This window comes from Narcine bancroftii, chromosome 14 (assembly GCF_036971445.1).
Source record: "Narcine bancroftii isolate sNarBan1 chromosome 14, sNarBan1.hap1, whole genome shotgun sequence".
Taxonomy (NCBI): Eukaryota; Metazoa; Chordata; class Chondrichthyes; order Torpediniformes; family Narcinidae; genus Narcine; species Narcine bancroftii.
The window spans coordinates 66,624,565-66,642,395 of record NC_091482.1 but is presented as its reverse complement, the minus strand read 5'-3'; the positions used below and the strand labels follow the sequence as shown (position 1 = coordinate 66,642,395).

Genomic DNA, 17,831 nt, shown 5'->3' with positions numbered 1-17,831 from the left:
GTTTACTAGTATATTGCCCACAAAGCAAGCTGTTTTGGTTGGTCCAAGCATGGCTGGACAAACACTCAGTTCAGGTGCTATGCAAATGTTGTATTAGACTTGGGCATGCTGATTCAGGATAGATGCAGACAGGCTATAAAAGCAGCTCACGTATACAGATGCTGTATCATGTGCCATTTTTAGATATAACCTATTTTGTCATTTCCTGTCATATTTTAAGACTACTTCAAGCAGAACCATGAAGTGCAGCATGTCACTGAAAATTTATTTTCAATATTCGCACTTGGACGTCTTCCCCGCTGATCTTGGTGGAGTCAGTAACGAACATGGTGAAAGATTTCACCAGGACATTGCAACCATGGAAAAATGGTATCAGGGCAACTGAAATCCATTAATGCAGGCCAACTATTGATGTGAGAGGCATCAGATGCTGAGTCCAAATGAAAATCAGCGGGCAAACATTTTTAGATCAGGGTTGAACTAATGCAATGTGTCAGCATCATTATGTGATTAAACATGATAAATTCAATAAAAGTTAACTTAATGTTTCTCCAACTTCCTACGTGATGCAGCAAATCTGAAATTATCTTTCTCTTCAGCTGAAGTAGACTATCATAATCCCCAATTTTTTTTCAAGGAGCAAACCTTCTGAAAAATTGTCCATTCTCCTCGTGTCAATCAGTCCATAAGACATAAGAGTGGAATTAGCACATCGAATCTGTCCCTCCATTTAAATGTGGCTGATTTATTATCTTTTTTTTTAACCTCATTCTCTTGCCTTCTCCCCATAACCCTTGATTTCCTTCCTAATCAAGCTTATCTACCTGTTACATTTCAGACCAGCAGCAATAGAAATTCACCAAGCGACTTACTTTTTTCATTTTTAAAACAATATATTTATTAATAACTACCAATAACATAACACCTTCATTAATTTAACCCCAACTAAGTGCAAATATAATTGTGTGTATGTGTGTGTGTGTGGGGGGTGGGGGGGTGGGGGGATACTACCCAAACCATTACAGCTTAGGCACAATTCTAGAAAGTTAGTCCGAAGTTCAGTTTTAGAAATCCTGTGTTGGAACACAGACTCTTTAACTGATGCACAGAAGTAATCACGGAGGAGGTGGCAGAGATTGAGTGACCGTTATTCTTGTCTAGTTGCTTGCTGAGAAATATCCTCTTGGACGAATGGTTGTCACAACTCCCCTTTTCTTTGGCGAGGGGAAACAAAATGTGTGACTTCCCTATGCTTCCAAAAACCCCAGCAGTCAGAAAGGTCAGTCGAAGTGACCTTTCTTTTGGCCACAGTGACAGGGAGAATCAGCCAAATTGTCCATTTCACACAGAGTTACTCAGTATAGTGTTCATGAGATGGCTGCTAATCACCGTGTGCTGTTCTTTTAAATGTTTCTCTCACATGTCTCTCTCCCCACCTGTCTCTGGATAAATCAATAAATGTTCTCTCTCTTCCTCTAGAGCACACATGTCAAACTCTGGCCCACGGGCCAAATTTGGCCCGCGATATAATTGTATTTGGCCCGCAAGATCATATGAAATATATATTAGAGTTGGCCCGCTGGCCGCTGCGCCAGTATAGCGCATGCACACTGAAGGTGAAAATGACGCTGGAGGTGTGGAGCGATCTCAGAGTCCCGAATCCCGGGGATTGGAGCGCCGCACTCAGACCGCCCGGCTCCCGGACACACAGACGTGGCTGGAGTTGGGTCCATCCTCGCTGGGTCTGCGCTTCAGCGGTGACGCCGGACCGAACGTCTCGTTGGCGATGCCTTCCCCCTCGCTCCGTGCGCGGCGGACCCTGCCTCCCGCTCCTTTTGTTGGAGATGAGCCCGGCGCCGTGAGATCGCAGTTTAATCCCTCTCCAACCATGGGAGGGGGGTGGGAGCAACGCTCTCTTCTCAGCCAATTCCTCCACTGCCCCGGACGCCGGTGTTTCAACGGGGGGTTTGGGTGCCTTCATCAGGTGACCGACCTGTTGGTCCAAGACAAGGGGAGAGCGTACAAACTCCACACAGACAGCACCTGAACTCGGGTGAACATGGAGCTGCGACCCCACATTCCACATCAGGACTGTGTGTAAGATTGGGAGCAGTGAGACGGAAGCTTATTTTGTTCCTGTGATTTAAGCCTTTCTTGGGGTGGGGGGAGGGGGTCCTTCTCTGACCACTTGCCTAACAATTAACCTAATCAGATGTGGAGTTACCACAATACAACAGTTCTCAACCTTTTTCTTTCCACTCGCGTCCCTGTGCCATTGGTGCTCTGTGATTAGTAAGGGATTGCTTAAGGTGGTCTGTGGGTGGGAAGAAAAAGTTTGAAGACCACTGCTTTAATCATCCCTCATTGACTCGTCATGTGCACGGTTTCAGAGCTCCAAAGGAAATGGGCCAATGACAATGACAATGAAAGAGTTTATCCAAAACTATTATTAAACATTTATTTTAATAAGAAAAAGTTTAACATTACATATGTTGAAAGAAGAGAAAACATGCAGATGTTGTTGAAAATTTTCAATAAATATTTAGTTCGGCCCTCGACTTAGTCCAAGTTTTTAATTTTGGCCCTCCGTGAATTTGAGTTTGACACCCCTGCTCTAGAGGATAAACTTTGGCCACAATCTGTACCTGATTGTTGCCACTCAATTCTCTCCATTGTTGTGAATGGTCACAGTCTGTACTAACCCTTAAATTGACAGTCACTAAATGAAACAGGAGTTCGTAATATACGTCATATACTCAATGACTTGGCATCCACAACATGTGCAGTATTGAATTCTATTGATTCATCACGTATTTTTAAAGCACTTTTCTGTTTTGTTTAATATTTGCACTGATAGGAAATATCTATACTAATTGGAACCCCAAGACTCCTAACATTGCTTTGAATCCATTATTAGATGAGAAAGAGATCTGTCTGCAATGGAGACGGAAAGATGAGGGATAGTCCCGAGAGGTTAAAATCTTTCCAACTATTATCAAGGGTAGCAATGCCAGTTCAAAATCTATGAGTGACTTGGAGGATGACTCCATTTGAAACATCATTACTTTCCCCTACTTTTTCAAGACACTTAGCTAATGTACTGCAGTCCCAAGAATTTATTTTCTTCATAGACAATACACAAAAAGGAAGAGAGTGTCTTAAGGAGCAATTTCCATTAAACTCATCGATCAATAAGAGCTACAAGCTCATAGCTCACATCTCCATGAAATCCAATACTATACTGGACATCTGGCTATTGTTCTAATGTAACACTGGATGAACAGCAAAATATTCTATTCACTCTTATTTAATTGTGTTAACTCTTCAAACTGTCTTGCTTACATTACTGTTTCAAATAACCTAATAATTTCCAAAATCCTCAAAGGTGATGCAGAATTAAATATAGCACTGAAAGCATCTCCCTCTTCCACCATCTGCTTTTTACTACTATGTTTTGGGAAATTCGGCAGGGGTCATGAAGAGTCTTGGAGGGTGGTTCAATGAGGAATCAAGTCCCACTTCAGAGCACACAAGACTAGGTGCTCTCTAATGCAATACTGATGGAGCATTTCATTCATGAGAAGAGATTGTTTTCATGAAGTGGAGGAAGTTGTCAAAGAATTTGTGAGGGGCCGATAGTTAAAAATTATTTACAAGAGCAGGATTGTTCAATATTAAAAGATGCAGGGTTAAGTTAAGGAGTAATTGATCTGAAAACTCCTAGATCTGGAACTCAGCACCCCACTGTGTAATTGGATCCTGAATTTCCTCACCTCAGTGAGGAATAGTAAGGATATCTCCTCCACAATCTCCATCAGTACTGGACCACCATAGGGCTGAGTTCTTACACCCACCCACCACCTCCCCCCCCACTGTTCTATTCACTATATTCCTATGACTGTGTTGCTCAGTACGGCAACAACACATTCTACAAATTTGCTGACGATACCACGGTAGTGGGTTGTATGAAGAAAGATGATGAGGAAGTATGAAAACTTGGTTGTATAGTGCACCAACAACAACCTCGCACTCAATGTCACCAAAACCAAGGAACTGATTGCTGACTTCAGGAAGGGAAAACCAGAAATCCAGTGATCATTGGGGGATCAGAAGTGGAGATGAACAAATTTAAGTTCTTGGGAGTTACTAATTCCTGGACCCTACACACTAAAAGCACATTAGTGCTTCTACTTTCTCAGGAGTTTGTGGAGGTTTTATTTGACTGGAAATACTAGCAAATTTCTACAGATGCGAGGGGGAAAGTGTGCTGACTGGCTGCATCACAGTCTGGACCCGTCGGCCCTTCTAGTCTGCACCAAACCTGGTTTGCCTAGTTACACTGACCTGCATCCAGTCCATAGCCATCCATACCCCTCCCATCCATGTACCTGTCAAAATTCTTCTTAAATGTTCACATTGAGCCCGCATTCATCACTTCAGCTGGCAGCTTGTTCCACACTCCCACCACTCTCTGTGAAGAAGTTCCCCCTCATGCTCCCCTTAAACTTTTCCCCTTTCATCCTTAACCCATATCCTCTGGTTTGCATCTCACCTACCCTCAGTGGAAAAAGCCTATCTACATTTACTTGGTCTATCCCCCACATAATTTTAAATACCTCTATCAAATCTTCTCTCATTCTTCTATGCCCCAGCGAATAAAGTCCTAACCTGTTTAACCTTTCCCTGTAACTCAGATCCTGGAGTCTGAGCAACTTTCTAGTAAATATTCTTTGCACTCTTTCTATCTTATTGATATCTTTCCTGTAGTTAGGTGACCAAAACTACACACAATACTCCTAATTTTGCTTCACCAATATCTGATACAACTTTACCATAACATCTCAACTCCTATACTCAATACTTTGATTTATGAAGGCCAATATGCCAAAAGCTCTCTTTACAACCCTATCCATCTCTGATACCACTTTTAGGGAATTATGTATCTGTATTCCCAGATCCCTCTGTTCTGTTGCACTTCTCAGTGCCCGACTGTTTATCGTGTATGTCCCTTCTTGGTTTATCCTTCCAAAATGAAATACCTCATACTTGTCTGCATTAAATTCCATTTGCTATTTTTCAGCCCATTTTTCTAGCTGGTCCAGATCCCTCTTCACTGTCCACAACACCTTCAGTCTTAGTGTCATTTGCAAACTTGCTGATCCAATTTACCACATTATCATCCAGATCATTGATAGAGATGACAAACAACAATGGTCCCAGCACTGATCTCTGAGGCACACCACTTGTCACAGAACTCCAATCTGAGATACAATAATCCACTACTACTCTCTGGCTTCTCTTGTCCAGCTGTTGTCAAATCTAGTTCACTACTTCTCCATGAATACCTAGCGTCCGAACCTTCCTATTCCTTCGCTATTTATTTATCTTATCAGACCTTAGCATTGTTAGGAAGGACAACATACGCGATGAAACAATAACGTTCTTGCCTCAAGAGGCATAACATTCTCTAGCATTGCAAAAGGAGAATGATATCAGTCCCTCTCCCTCTCTTCCGACATTTATTTGGATTATGGCTGATCTGTATTCCGCTTCCTTTGTTCTAATATCTCATCCCACAAAAAACTGAGCAATCGCTGCCCTGAATTATTTCTCAATACCCATGACTTTTAGAGCCTCAGGTCTCCCCCACCCATGGAATGAAAAATTCATTCAAATCTCATTTTAAATGGCTCAACGCTAAATTGTTTGAATTTCCCAACCATCGTTTCCAGACTCCTGAATGGATCTCGCATAGATAATGCAATGTCTAACTGTACTTTTCTCTATATCCTGCTCTTTGTTCTTGTAATACCATACCTTGCACTTTTTGACTTGCTGTAACACTACACCCTACACTTTTGTTTTAGTATTACATTACTTGCTGTCCTGGTTCAGATTGGCATGCCTGGATAGCATGCAAAACAAAGCTTTTCACTATATCTTGTCTTACATGATAATGGACAATTAAATTCAACTCGGTTCATTAAGACTAAATTTTCAATTTCTAGGAAGAAATAGAATACAATTATTTGCCTTAATTGCAACTTAAGAAGGTGTATCCATGAGCATCAATGTGGTATCACTTACCCAGCATTCCTTTATTGGAGTCTGACATGCACATGTCTCGTTCTGCCGTGGGGAGCACAAAGCCAACCACAAATACCTCGACTCCATCAGCCATTAAAGCCAAACCTAGGACAAAGAAAAGTGTCCATTGGAAGCGTCCATGTCCGCACTCCTCAAATATTGACTCGTACTGGTGTGCCAGCTGCTCCTCATCCTTCATGCGCTCTGCCATGAGGTCTGCTTGATCCCTGTACTCATTTGGAACTGGTTGTGTCATTGCCATCCGACTGGCTTTAATGTCATCAGGATGGGGGATCCCCTGGTATTCCCCCTCGTAGATTTCATCATCTTCGTCATGCCCTTCGGTGGCATCACTCTCAGCGTCCTCCTGCCCTTGGGGATCATCACTCTGGAAATAGTCCCCATCGTGTAAGGCATATTCCTCACCACCTTGGTATCGTGTGTAAGAGTCCTGCATCCTCCCATGTCTCTTTGCCTCATTGGCGATGTCTTTGGCTCCTTGGAAGAAGGTTGAATTATTCCCAAATCCGTCATCCATCATGTTTTCTAATACCTAGACTTCTGATGGGCAATTCCACTACAGGGGCATGGTTTTACCACAATTTATTCTACTGTTAGAAGCAAGGCACATTCAAAGAAATGGCAGTAGACGTACGTTCTTCTGCGGATTTCCCAAAAGATGTCAGTTGGAGAAATAACTGTGAAACCTTTAACTTGTTCTTCAGTTCTGCAATGAGGCTATTGCATCTTTCCCAGAGGGAGACTGGTGTAATCAGGGACACTGCAAGGCAATCCTTCCAACCAGCTGTATAAAGCTCAGCTCTCGAGCTCAATAAGTGCCTTGAAATGATGAATGACCTTCAGCAAGACTCCTTGATTGGTCCAAATGGTACATTCCTGCAAAGGAAGGTGAAAAAATTAAATAAATTTGACTCCTCAAAGGCTAGAATTGAAATGAAATGAGTTACTTTTACAAGCTGTCTCTATTCGATCTCCTTTTAAATTGAACTGCTGTTTTTACGATTGTCTGTCTTACTGGTTTCAGTCCTTAGGGGCCTCAAGCACACACACCAATGCTCAGTGGAATCCCAGTGTTAAGTTTATTAAATACAAGGCTTTAAATTAAATGGGTTGAAGGTGAACATGTTCATCATGTTACATCATTTTTTGAACCCTCTCCTCCACAACTTGTTTCCATCTGACTGAAAAGGTCCCACGCTGACAAGTCTGTCCGTGGCCTCATGCACTGTTAAAACAAGAATTGGAGCAGCAACAGCTAATTTCACATCTCGGCATTAATGTTGATTTCTAGTTTCTGTTAGCCTACTGCCCATTCTTCCTCTCTTTTTACCACTCTTCTCTCTTCTTTCCTTACCACTCTTCTCTCTTCTTTCCTCCAGTTCTCAACCCCTTTCCCTCTCCATTCACAGTACCATCCCCCCTCCTCCTGTTTGCTGCTGTGCCCTCCCTCCCTTATCCATCTATTACCTTCTGCCTATGGGACTTTGCTCCTCCCCCTGACAACCCCACCAACCCTCCACCATTTTGTCTGGGTGCCTGGCCACATTTTGTTCATATCTCGATGAAGGGTTCAGGCTGGAAACATTGGTTATGTATCTTTATCTTTGCTATTTAAAATACGCTGTTTGACCTAGTGAGTTTCTCCAGCATTGTCAAGTCAAGTCAAGTCATCTATATTTCATATCATGCTTGCTGGTAAAGGTGAAATAGCATTTCTCCTTGTGTTTTTACTTGAATGAAAAGGTGTGTGTTTGCAGGTTCTAACAGGGACCCAGGAGTGGTTGTCGCTACCAATGCTGCAAGACTTTGGAACTGCAAATGGCATCAAGACCTTGTGATCCAGAATTGCTTTTTTGTATGCGCCCTCCCCACCAGTATCCAGTGAGAACCAGTCTGGAATTGTTAAAAGAATGATTGCAGGGATAAGAGCTCTCATTTGCGTTGATAGAGTGGCGAAGTTCTCCTTGGAAAAGAGGAGATTGAGGGGGGTTTTGATAGAAGTCTTTAAACTCAAGGAGGCCCTGGATAGAGCGGTTAGAGAGAAGTTCCCATTAGCCAAATTGTCAATAACCAAGGGGACTTCCTTTGGGTCCACCAGTTCCCTCCAAAATGTATGGGGGTTGTAGGTCAATTGGGGTATTTGAGTGCCACGGGTTCATGGGCTGCAAGGGACCGTTACTGTGCTGTATGTCTACATTTTAAAAAAGTAAAACAAACAAAAAATAGCAGAAGGCGTATTTTGTCTCACAAAAGATTTTTAATTTTTTTAAGATTTAGAGATACAGCATAGTAACAGGTCGTTCTGATCCATGTGACCTTGCCGCCCAAATATATCCACATGATCAATTAACCTACTAACTCCATACGTGTTTGGAATGTGACAGGAAACTGGAGGAAACTCACACAGTCATGGGGAGAACATACAAACACCTTACAGACAGAAAGGGATTCGAATCTGAGCCACTGGTACTGTAACAGCATTGTGGTAATACTACGCTAAGTGTGCTACCCTTAGATCCTGCAAATGTGATGCAGGAAAAGTCTTTTTTTACATCACAAGAGGTTATAATCTGGAATGCACTTGCAAGGGTGATGGAGGCAGATTCAGCCGTGTATTCAGAAAGGAACTGAATACACAGAGCGAGTAGGAAAGAGGTCAGCGGAATTGTTGCACATGGGCCAAATGGACTCCTTCCTTGTTGTAATTTGTGAGTGTTTGTGGATGTTGAACAAAGAATAGGGTCTGAGTTACTTCACTTCCCATTCCTTTCCCTTCTCCAAGGGGAGAGACCTGACAACCATTACTTGTCCTGTCTGCATGCCAATAATGGACAGTGTTAATCTGTCATCACTGATGAAGCAATAACACTCTTGCCTCAAGAGGTATAATATTCTCCAGCATTGCAAGAGGAGGATGCTATTTCTGCCTTTCTTCCAGCATTTATTTAGATCATAGCTGAACTGTATTCCTCTTCCTCTGATATAATACCTCCAGCCCACTAAAAAACTAAGCAATCACTATCTTGAATGATTTTGAACCTCAGGTGGTGCACATCCATGGCGTGAAAAAAAAATCATTCCAATTTCACCTTAAATGGTTCAGCATTAAACTGTTTGAATCCATCCTACTGAATATAGTAATCATTTTTAATACTTTATATTAAAGTGGAGGCATAAAATAAATATTTAAAAATTTCCACCAAATCATTTTGCACTGATTGCAATTAACCACGCTCTGCAAATGATCAGGTTGCTATGCTGTCAACTGATCTGTAATGATGTCACCAAGTCCACAGTCTGTTTTACGTTAACAAATAGCCTGACTCCAATAACTGAGCAGCAGCTGATTACAGGGAGATGCAGACAGCAACAGGAAGACCAAAGCTGCAATGAAATCAGAGCAAATTGTCTGAACCCTGAGATTAGATTACGTTGGCAAATGCATTCTCAGACACTTAGTGATTTTTGTTTGTTTTTCTCAAGGTTAGCTGTGTCATTCCTGCAGAAATGAAGACTGCAGTACATTTCCCACCCCAGAGACCTACATTAACTTCCGCCTCGTCAGGTGCAGTTTGTGCAGTGCAGAAGAAAGCCCTCCCGCCCCCTCTCGCAATATGCTTTCACTGCAGCCTCAGGGATGATAACCCCCTGCCCTAGTGGACTGGTGTGACATTTCTATTTCTGAGCTCAGCATCCATATGGCTTCTCTATAGGACTGGTACTTTGCTGCCAACGTCTTACAGTTGGCTAACAATCACAACCTGGAGCTTTATTTTTCGCCATCTGAGGTTTCCGGTATGGCTTGTGAAAAATCAGCACCAATTGAAGAAGTACTCCAAAAAACACAGTCAAAGAATGGAGATTTGACAGACAGCAAGGAATGAACCAAAAGAGCTGGAGGGGTCCAGCAGGTGAACAGTGAAGGACATCAAGAAGATATGGTTCAATAAAATGAGCAAACGCATAGTCAGATCATACATTTTATGCAGGAGAAATAATTAATCATATAAATAATAAAGTAGGTTTCCCATTATCTGAAGTTCTGTCAACTGAAATGATCCATTAGCCAAACTTTATTGCAGCGCTGACATGATGTCACAAGTTGACAAAAATTTATCACCCAACTTGCCCATTTGGGCTCTGATGCTCTGTTGACACCATTTTGATAATAATGAGACTTCTAAGACAAAAACTGCTGTTAATGAGACAGATGACACTGGAGAAAACATTTGAAAAAACCATCGAGGAGAGTTTCTAATCCATTTACCTTAATTCATAAGCAGAGATCAAGTTATTTTATTGGCACGTGTTAAATATTATTTCACGTTTTTTGTTGTTTAACCGCTGAAACAAGAATTTCTGCTGATGCTACTTAAAGCCATTTTTCCATTAACGGAAAAAATGTCCAATAACAGTAAACCATCTGGTCCCAAGCTTTTAGGATATGGGGAAAGGTACTGAACAAAGACCTGAAAAATGCAAAGAAAGAGGGACCTTGGGGACAAGATACAATTCCATGTGAATATGTATAGAGTAGATTGAGGAGGAATGGCTTCTCACAGAGAAGAGTGAATCTGTGGAATTCTCCACCCAAGGAATCAGATGAGATCATATCAGATACTATTTATTATCATGAGATAAAACAAAATGCAATATTACACAAAATTGCCTTTCATCACCATTAGCATTCTCCAGCACCCCTTACTGTCAGAGAAAGGAAGAAAGAGAAGCAAAAGAAGGTCCCCACCCCCACCCCAGGAGTCACCGAGGGTCTCTGGATTCACCTCCAGTGTTCCTGCAGCCTCTGCATCCACACAAGACTCCCTTTCAGTTCAAACCATTGGCAATCCGAGCAGTGAGGCTGCCTCATCATCTGTATTTAAGGTGGCTTTAAAAGCAATTTTAGTATTGAATCTGGGTTGTCTGATTTATTGCTGCTTCCCAGCATTTGAACTGCTGACATGGTTACAGAGAGACTGAGAGGATGTATCTGTTTCATTACTTTGTGAGATTTCCTGGCAAACACTTTTATTTGATTGCAGCAATAGGAAAAGTGCTTGTCTCTCCAATGCTGACAATTCAAGAGGGTGAAAGTAAAAACAAATGGCAGATGCTGGAATTCTGAAATAAAAGCTGAAAATGCAGGAAAATCTCGGTAGGTCAGTTAGCTTCCGTAGAAATGAAAGCAGTCAATGCTGCAGGTCTGTAAACCTTAGTCAGAACTCGGATAGAGAGAGAGAGAGGGGGGGAGGGAGAGGGAGAGAGAGTGAAAGAGATAGAGAAAGGGAGAAACAAAGAGAGCGAGACAGAAAGAGAGAAAGAGCGAGAGTGAGCCAGCTTAAAGTCACAGGGGTGTACACAAAAATATTTGAATATCTGTGATAGGACAAATATAATGCAGAAATGGTATTTTCTTTTCCAAACCCCAAAAATGGTAAATATATTTTCCCCATCCAATCCCTTTGATGATAGAATCCCATAAGGAATACACCAACAAGCTGCCGAGCCTTTTCCAACTCCCCAAATGATCTCATAATTCATTCCATTTGACAGAAACTGCTTTTGGTTATTTTGTTTTTGCTGAGCAATTTACCTTCTTTTTAAATTCTTATGTTTTGTTAAAGTCAGAAATTTAAATTAGGGTGAAAGAAACACAATCCACATCTTCGGCAGGGTATCGGTGGCCAAGAAAAAAATCTAAGTCAGGACTGGTACATGGTATTAAGGGAGAAACTCCAGCTACAGCACTGTAACAATGTTCCTCAAAACCAACAACAGGAGGAGGTCCCTGGTGTGATGTTTTTTTCCATTTCCCACATCAGTGATTCAGCTGAGACTCATGTTGTAACTTGATCTCTGTATTAAAATTCCTATTATTTTTAAATCCACTTGCTCTTCTTTACCTCAGCAATTTACTCCAGCCTTGTACACTTCTGCAATTCTGCCCTCCACAACCTCTGATATCCTAAGCCTCCCCAGTTTTTAATTGCTTCTCCATTGGCATCTGTTCATGATCCAAAACTCTGGAATTCCTCCCCTCACCTTAAAACTCTCTTTTCTTCTATATTAAAATCTACCTTTAAATGAATCAAAGGTCAATCCACAGGACCATAAGAGTGGCAGAGAAGGTCACTGGAGTCTCCCTCCCCACCCACCATCGACATGATCAGCTGGTATCATTGTCTGAAGAGGGATAACAAAATAACTGAGGGTCCCTTCCACCCTGCACACAGCATCTTTCAGCTGCTCCAGTCAGGGAAAGAGATCCAGGAGGTTCAGAACCAGCACCATCAAGCTGAGAAAAAGCAGTGAGAATACTGAACGATCCAAGGAGCTGTTCACACTAACCATCCGAGACCTTGATATTTACGCAACAATATTTATTTATTTAATGTATATGTGAATGCTTGCCCTGCATATGTATTGTTTGTCTGTATGTGTGTTATTTCTGGTTGTTTGTGTGTTTTACACCGAGGACCAAAATACACTTTTTTATCAGGTTGCACTTGCGCAATCAGTTGACAATAAAGTAAAACACGAAAGTCTGTAGACACCGTGGTTGAAGAAAAAACACAATGCTGAAGAAGCTCAATGTCCTTTATATAGCAAAAGTAAAAATACATAACTGACATTTCGGGCTTAAGCCTTCATCAAGGTATAGAAAAATGTAGGTAGGGTAAAAGAGTAAGGGGAGGAGGGGTGGTCTCAAAGGCAGGAGGTGATAGGTGGAGAAGGGAGGGATGGGACAGCAGCGACCAAGGGGAGGAGGGTGGCTAGGTGAAGGGAGAGGGAAGGGAGGGAAGAGAACTGGAAGGGGGAAGGGAAGGGAAGAGGGGTACAGGTTAGCAGAAACCAGAAAAGGATGTAAATGCCATCTGGCTGTAGAGTGCCCAGACAGAAAATCAGATGTTGCTCCTCCAATTTGTGGGTGGTTTTGGTGGGACAGTACATAAGACCTTGATCAGACATGTGAGTGCGGAAGTGTGACACAAAACTGAAATGGTTGGCCACAGGAAACTCTCTGTCACTGGTGTGGACAAAACGGAAGTGCTCAGTGAAGCGATCTCCCAAGCTGCACCCAGTCTCTCCGATGTAGAGAAGGCCACAAAGGTAGCATCGGATGCAGAAAATCAGTCCTGCGGATGCACAAGTGAAGGGTGGCTTCACTTGAAACTCCTGTTTGGAGCCTTGGATGGTAGTGATGGAGGAAGTGTAGGTGCATGTACCACCTCCTGCGGTCATAGGGGAAGGTGCCTGGGGGGGGGGGTGTTGGGGAGATAGGTTGGAAGGGATGAGTGCATGAGGGAATTACAGAGGGAGAGGTCCCTACAAAAGGCAGAGAGGAGAGGAGAGGGGAAGATCTGTCTGGTGGTGGGATCCTGTTGTAAGTGCTGGAAATTCCGGAGGAAAATGTGTTGGATGCAGAGGCTAGTGGGGTGGTTGGTGCAGATGAGGTGGATTCTATGTCTGTTGCACCTGGACGCAGAGGGATTGACAATAAACTTGACTTGACTTGAAAACTCATTGGTTTGAGTAAGACTGCAATTCCCAAATTTCTTAACTGGTTCGATATCAAATTACCTTTTCCTTCGGTGAAGTACCTGGAAATATTTTACCACAGTTGATTCGCTCTATGAAACTGCCGAGTGTGGGACAAGTATCTAAGTAGCAACCAATTAAGGACATACAGCAAATTTGTTATCTATCGGTCAGGGTACATTATTAATGGATGGAACCATATCCTTTGGTATCTGGAGCCAGGCAATATTGAGATGCCTTCTACTTTTGTTAAAACTAGGAGTCTCACTCAATTTATGACGGTACAGCCTTATAGAATTTTACAGCACGGAAACAGGCCCTTTGGACCATCTTGTTATGCCAAGCCCCTTATCGATCCAAGCTAACGGGCCCTCATAAGAGTTCTTTCAATGTAGAATATTTATTCAGATTCATGTAGCTAAAGGAAATAGGGAATAAAGTGGGGGGGGGGGGGTCATCAGGAAAATAAGAGCAAAATAGGCTGATAGAAGACAATTCAGTAGCAACTTTTAAAAGGGAAATAAGCACTTAAAGTGGAGGAAATTGTGAAAGAATGTTGAGAAAAAAACAAGGCAAGGGGACTCAGTGAATAGCATTCTCAAAGACATGGTCCAAGCTTGATGGCCTGAAACATCTCCTAAACTACAAGATCTTACAAGGGAAAGATGAGATTGCATGTCCAAATTCATTTTCTGCATATTCTCTGGATTTTCTCATCTCCACAATCAGTAAAGATTTGTAAGAATATCTCATCTCCATTGGTACCGGAGCACGACAGTAGCAGGAGTAGAGCCCCCTGCTCTACTCGCTCTACACCCATGGCTTGGTCTGGCAACACCACCACCTACAAATTCACTGATGATACCACAGTAGGTGGGTTGGAGAAAAAGGGGCGATGAGTCCGCTTACAAGATGGAGATTGAAAACTTGACTGAATGGTGAACTAGAATAACTTTGTACTCAATGACACCAAAACTAAGATGATTGTGGACTTTAGGAAAGGAAAACCAGTGGTGTATGATCCGGTGATCATTGAAAGATCAAACGTGGAGAGGGTGAGCAAAATTAAGCTCTTGGGAGTCCCTATCTCAGAGGATCTTACCTGTCCCAACACACTAATGGCATCATGAAGAAAACATATCAGCACTTCTACTTCCTCAGAAGTTTCCAGAGGTTTGGAAACCCTGGCAAATTTCTACAGATGTGTGGTGGAAAGTGTGCTGTCCAGCTGCATCGCGGTTTGGGGTGGGATCACCAATGCCCCTGAGCTGAAAACCCTGCAAAAATGTAGTGGACACAGCCCAGGACATCGCAGACAAAAACCCTCCCCACCATCGAGAATATCTACAGGACATGCTGTCATCACAGAGCAGCAGCAATCATCAAGGATCCACACCACCCAGCACATGCTCTGTTCTCGCTGCTACCATTGGAAAAGAGGTCTTGGTGCCACATGACTGGCACCACTAGGTTCAGGAACAGCTGCATCAGACTCCTCAAGAAGTCCTTAAGGATTCTTACTTTTGTACTTTTTTGATTTTTTTTCTCTCTGCACAGTCAATTTGTTTACATTTCTTTATTTGTTTACATCTGCACATATCTTCTAGAGTACAGGATTTTGCACTGCCAATAAATAGTAACAATGTTTGGCCACAGGAAAAATAATCCCAGGGTTGTAAGTAATGTCATGTATGTACTCTGACAATAAATCTGAATTTTGCACTTCTGAACTTTGAACAAGTGAATTCCTTTAATGAGATGATAACTTTCCTGATCATGGAGGTTTTTTTTCATTCCATATCTGAGCAAGGATAAAGAAGCATTGGAAAGGCTGCAAAAGAGATTTACAAGGGCAACATAAGGGCATTTATTTCACAAAAGAATAAATTGTCTGAGTCTTTATTTTTGGAAAGACCAAAGGTTGACCAATGAAAGATCTTTAAATGTATGAAGTGTTTGATGAAATGGATGTGAGGAAATACCTCTATCTCATTGAGTCATGGAGCTATACTGCAAGGATACAAGCCCTATCACCTCATCCAGTAGATGATGGAGTTCTCCACAAAGGTATCAGCCAGTAATTTTGAATTGAAGTTGGAAGAATGAGTCAATTTTAGCCGCTGCAGTAAGTGCAGCCACTGTTAGTCAAGTCAAGTCAAGGTTATTATCATCTGATTGCACAAACACAACCCGACGAAACAGCGTTCTCCAGTCCTCAGTGCAAAAACGCGCAGATACACAACCAGACATAACACATATACAGATACATATGCTGGACAAGCTTTAATATAAATAAACAAATAGTTAGACATTGTCTCATAGTTAGAAATGTCTTGGATGGTTAGTGTGAGCGGTTCTTTGGTTGTTCAGCATCTCACTGCCCGTGTGAAGAAGCTGTTCCTGGTGGTGCTGGCTCTTGTATCTCTTACCCGACAGGAATAACTGAAAAAAAATGTTGTGCGGGGTGATAATGGTCCTCAATGATTTTGCGCATCCCCTTCAGATAACGATCCCTGTAGAACACATCGATGGAGTGGGGCGCGCGAGGGAGGGAAACTCCAGTGATCCTCTTTGCCACAATCATGATCCTATGGTTTGACCTCAGATCCATTTCACTGCATCAACTGTACTCCACTGTGACGTAGCTGGCCAGGACGGTCTCGATAGAGCTCCTGTAAATGGTGCCCAGTAGCCTTGGCCGCTTCAGTCTTCTCAGGGAGTGTGGTCACTGTTGCACCTATGATCATCTCCTTCATCTTGTCTAAGATGAAACTCAGATTGTTACTCTTGCACCATATCACAAGATTTTCCACCTCTTCTCTGTCAAGTGGTTCATCGTGGTGGCTGATGAGGCCAACTCCTGTTGTGTCATCCGCAAACTCAATGACACTATTGGTGCTGGATCTATCTATGCAATCATGGGTCAGTAGCATGGAAAGCAGCGGGCTGAGCCCACAGCTCTGAGGTGCGCCAGTACTCAGCGTGATGGTGCTCGACATTCTGCTACCAATCCAGATGGTGTAATAGTTTTTCTGCAAGAAAGTCCAAACTCCAGGTACAGATAGGGGTGTTGAGTCTCAGTGAGGACAGCTTTTCAACCAACCTCCTGTGAATGATTGCATTAAATGCCAAGCTGAAGTTGGTGAACAGCAGACTGGTGTATGGGGCAGTGATCTCCTGGTGGGTCAGGATGGTTATTGCAGTCTTTCATCTATGAATAGCTGATTGTTCAGATACTGCAAGGAAACAGGGTCTTTGGCCCAATTCATACATTCTGACCAGGTTTTTGAAATAAGCTGGTTCCATTTGCTTGCATTTGGCCCATCTCCCTTTGAACCTTTCCCATCTGCCATTTCCTCTGGCAGCTTGTTCCATATACCCAACATCCAGAAGGTGAAAACGTTGCCTCTCCGGTTGCTCTTGAAACTTTCCCCTCTCATTTTAAATTTATCCCCTCTAGTTTTAGATTCCTCTACCCTGAGAAAAAGACTGTGACCATTCACCTCATCGATGTTCCCGTGATTTTATAACCCTCAAGATGGTCTCCTCAGCCTCCATCAGGGAAAAAAGCCCCTACCTTCTGAGCCTCTCCTCACAACTCAAGCCTTTCAGTCCCAAAATGATCCTTGCAAATCTTTTCTGCATGCTTCCCAGCTTTTCCAGTTTTGTGGTCAGAGGTAGTTGACTTAAGACAGTCACCAGGAAACCCTTCACCCAGAGTATTGAGAATGTGGAATTGATTTCCATGGGGAGTCATTGATGTCAATAGATGCATATAAGAAGAGGTGTGACAAACATGGGAAGGAGAAAGGAATAGTATTATTCTAATAGCTGTAAATGTAAGGATGGTCCGGTGGCATACAAAATGGAGCATGGGCTGACTGGATCAAGTGCTTAGCACTTGTGGAGCATCCTATATAACTTTGTGCAATGTGGACAGGACCAGCAAAGCCACCAATAACTGACCATCCTAAATCACCCATAAAAAGGTGATGAGGTGCTTTCTTGATCTACTATAGCACGATTGAGCATTCAGATAATAGTCGAAAGAGAAACACGAAAGTCTGCAGATGCTGTGATTGTAGTAAAAACACACAGAAATACTGGAGGAACTCAGCAGATCTCGCAGTATCCATAGGAGGTAAAGATATATTATTGGCATTACAGGCCTGAGCCCTTCTTCA

The 17,831-nt window shown here is 42.5% G+C and overlaps 1 protein-coding gene across 7 annotated transcripts in view; it reads right to left on the bottom strand.

Moving 5' to 3' along the window:
* Positions 1–17,831, bottom strand: part of LOC138749879 (synaptic vesicle glycoprotein 2B-like) — a 139,939-nt gene that overhangs the window by 32,442 nt on the left and 89,666 nt on the right. For all 7 annotated transcript variants that reach the window (XM_069911863.1, XM_069911859.1, XM_069911861.1 and 4 more), the window contains one exon: positions 6,088–6,984. In XM_069911863.1, coding sequence (XP_069767964.1) covers positions 6,088–6,628 — 541 coding nt within the window. In that variant the 5' untranslated portion in view covers positions 6,629–6,984. The remainder of the gene's footprint in view (positions 1–6,087; positions 6,985–17,831) is intronic.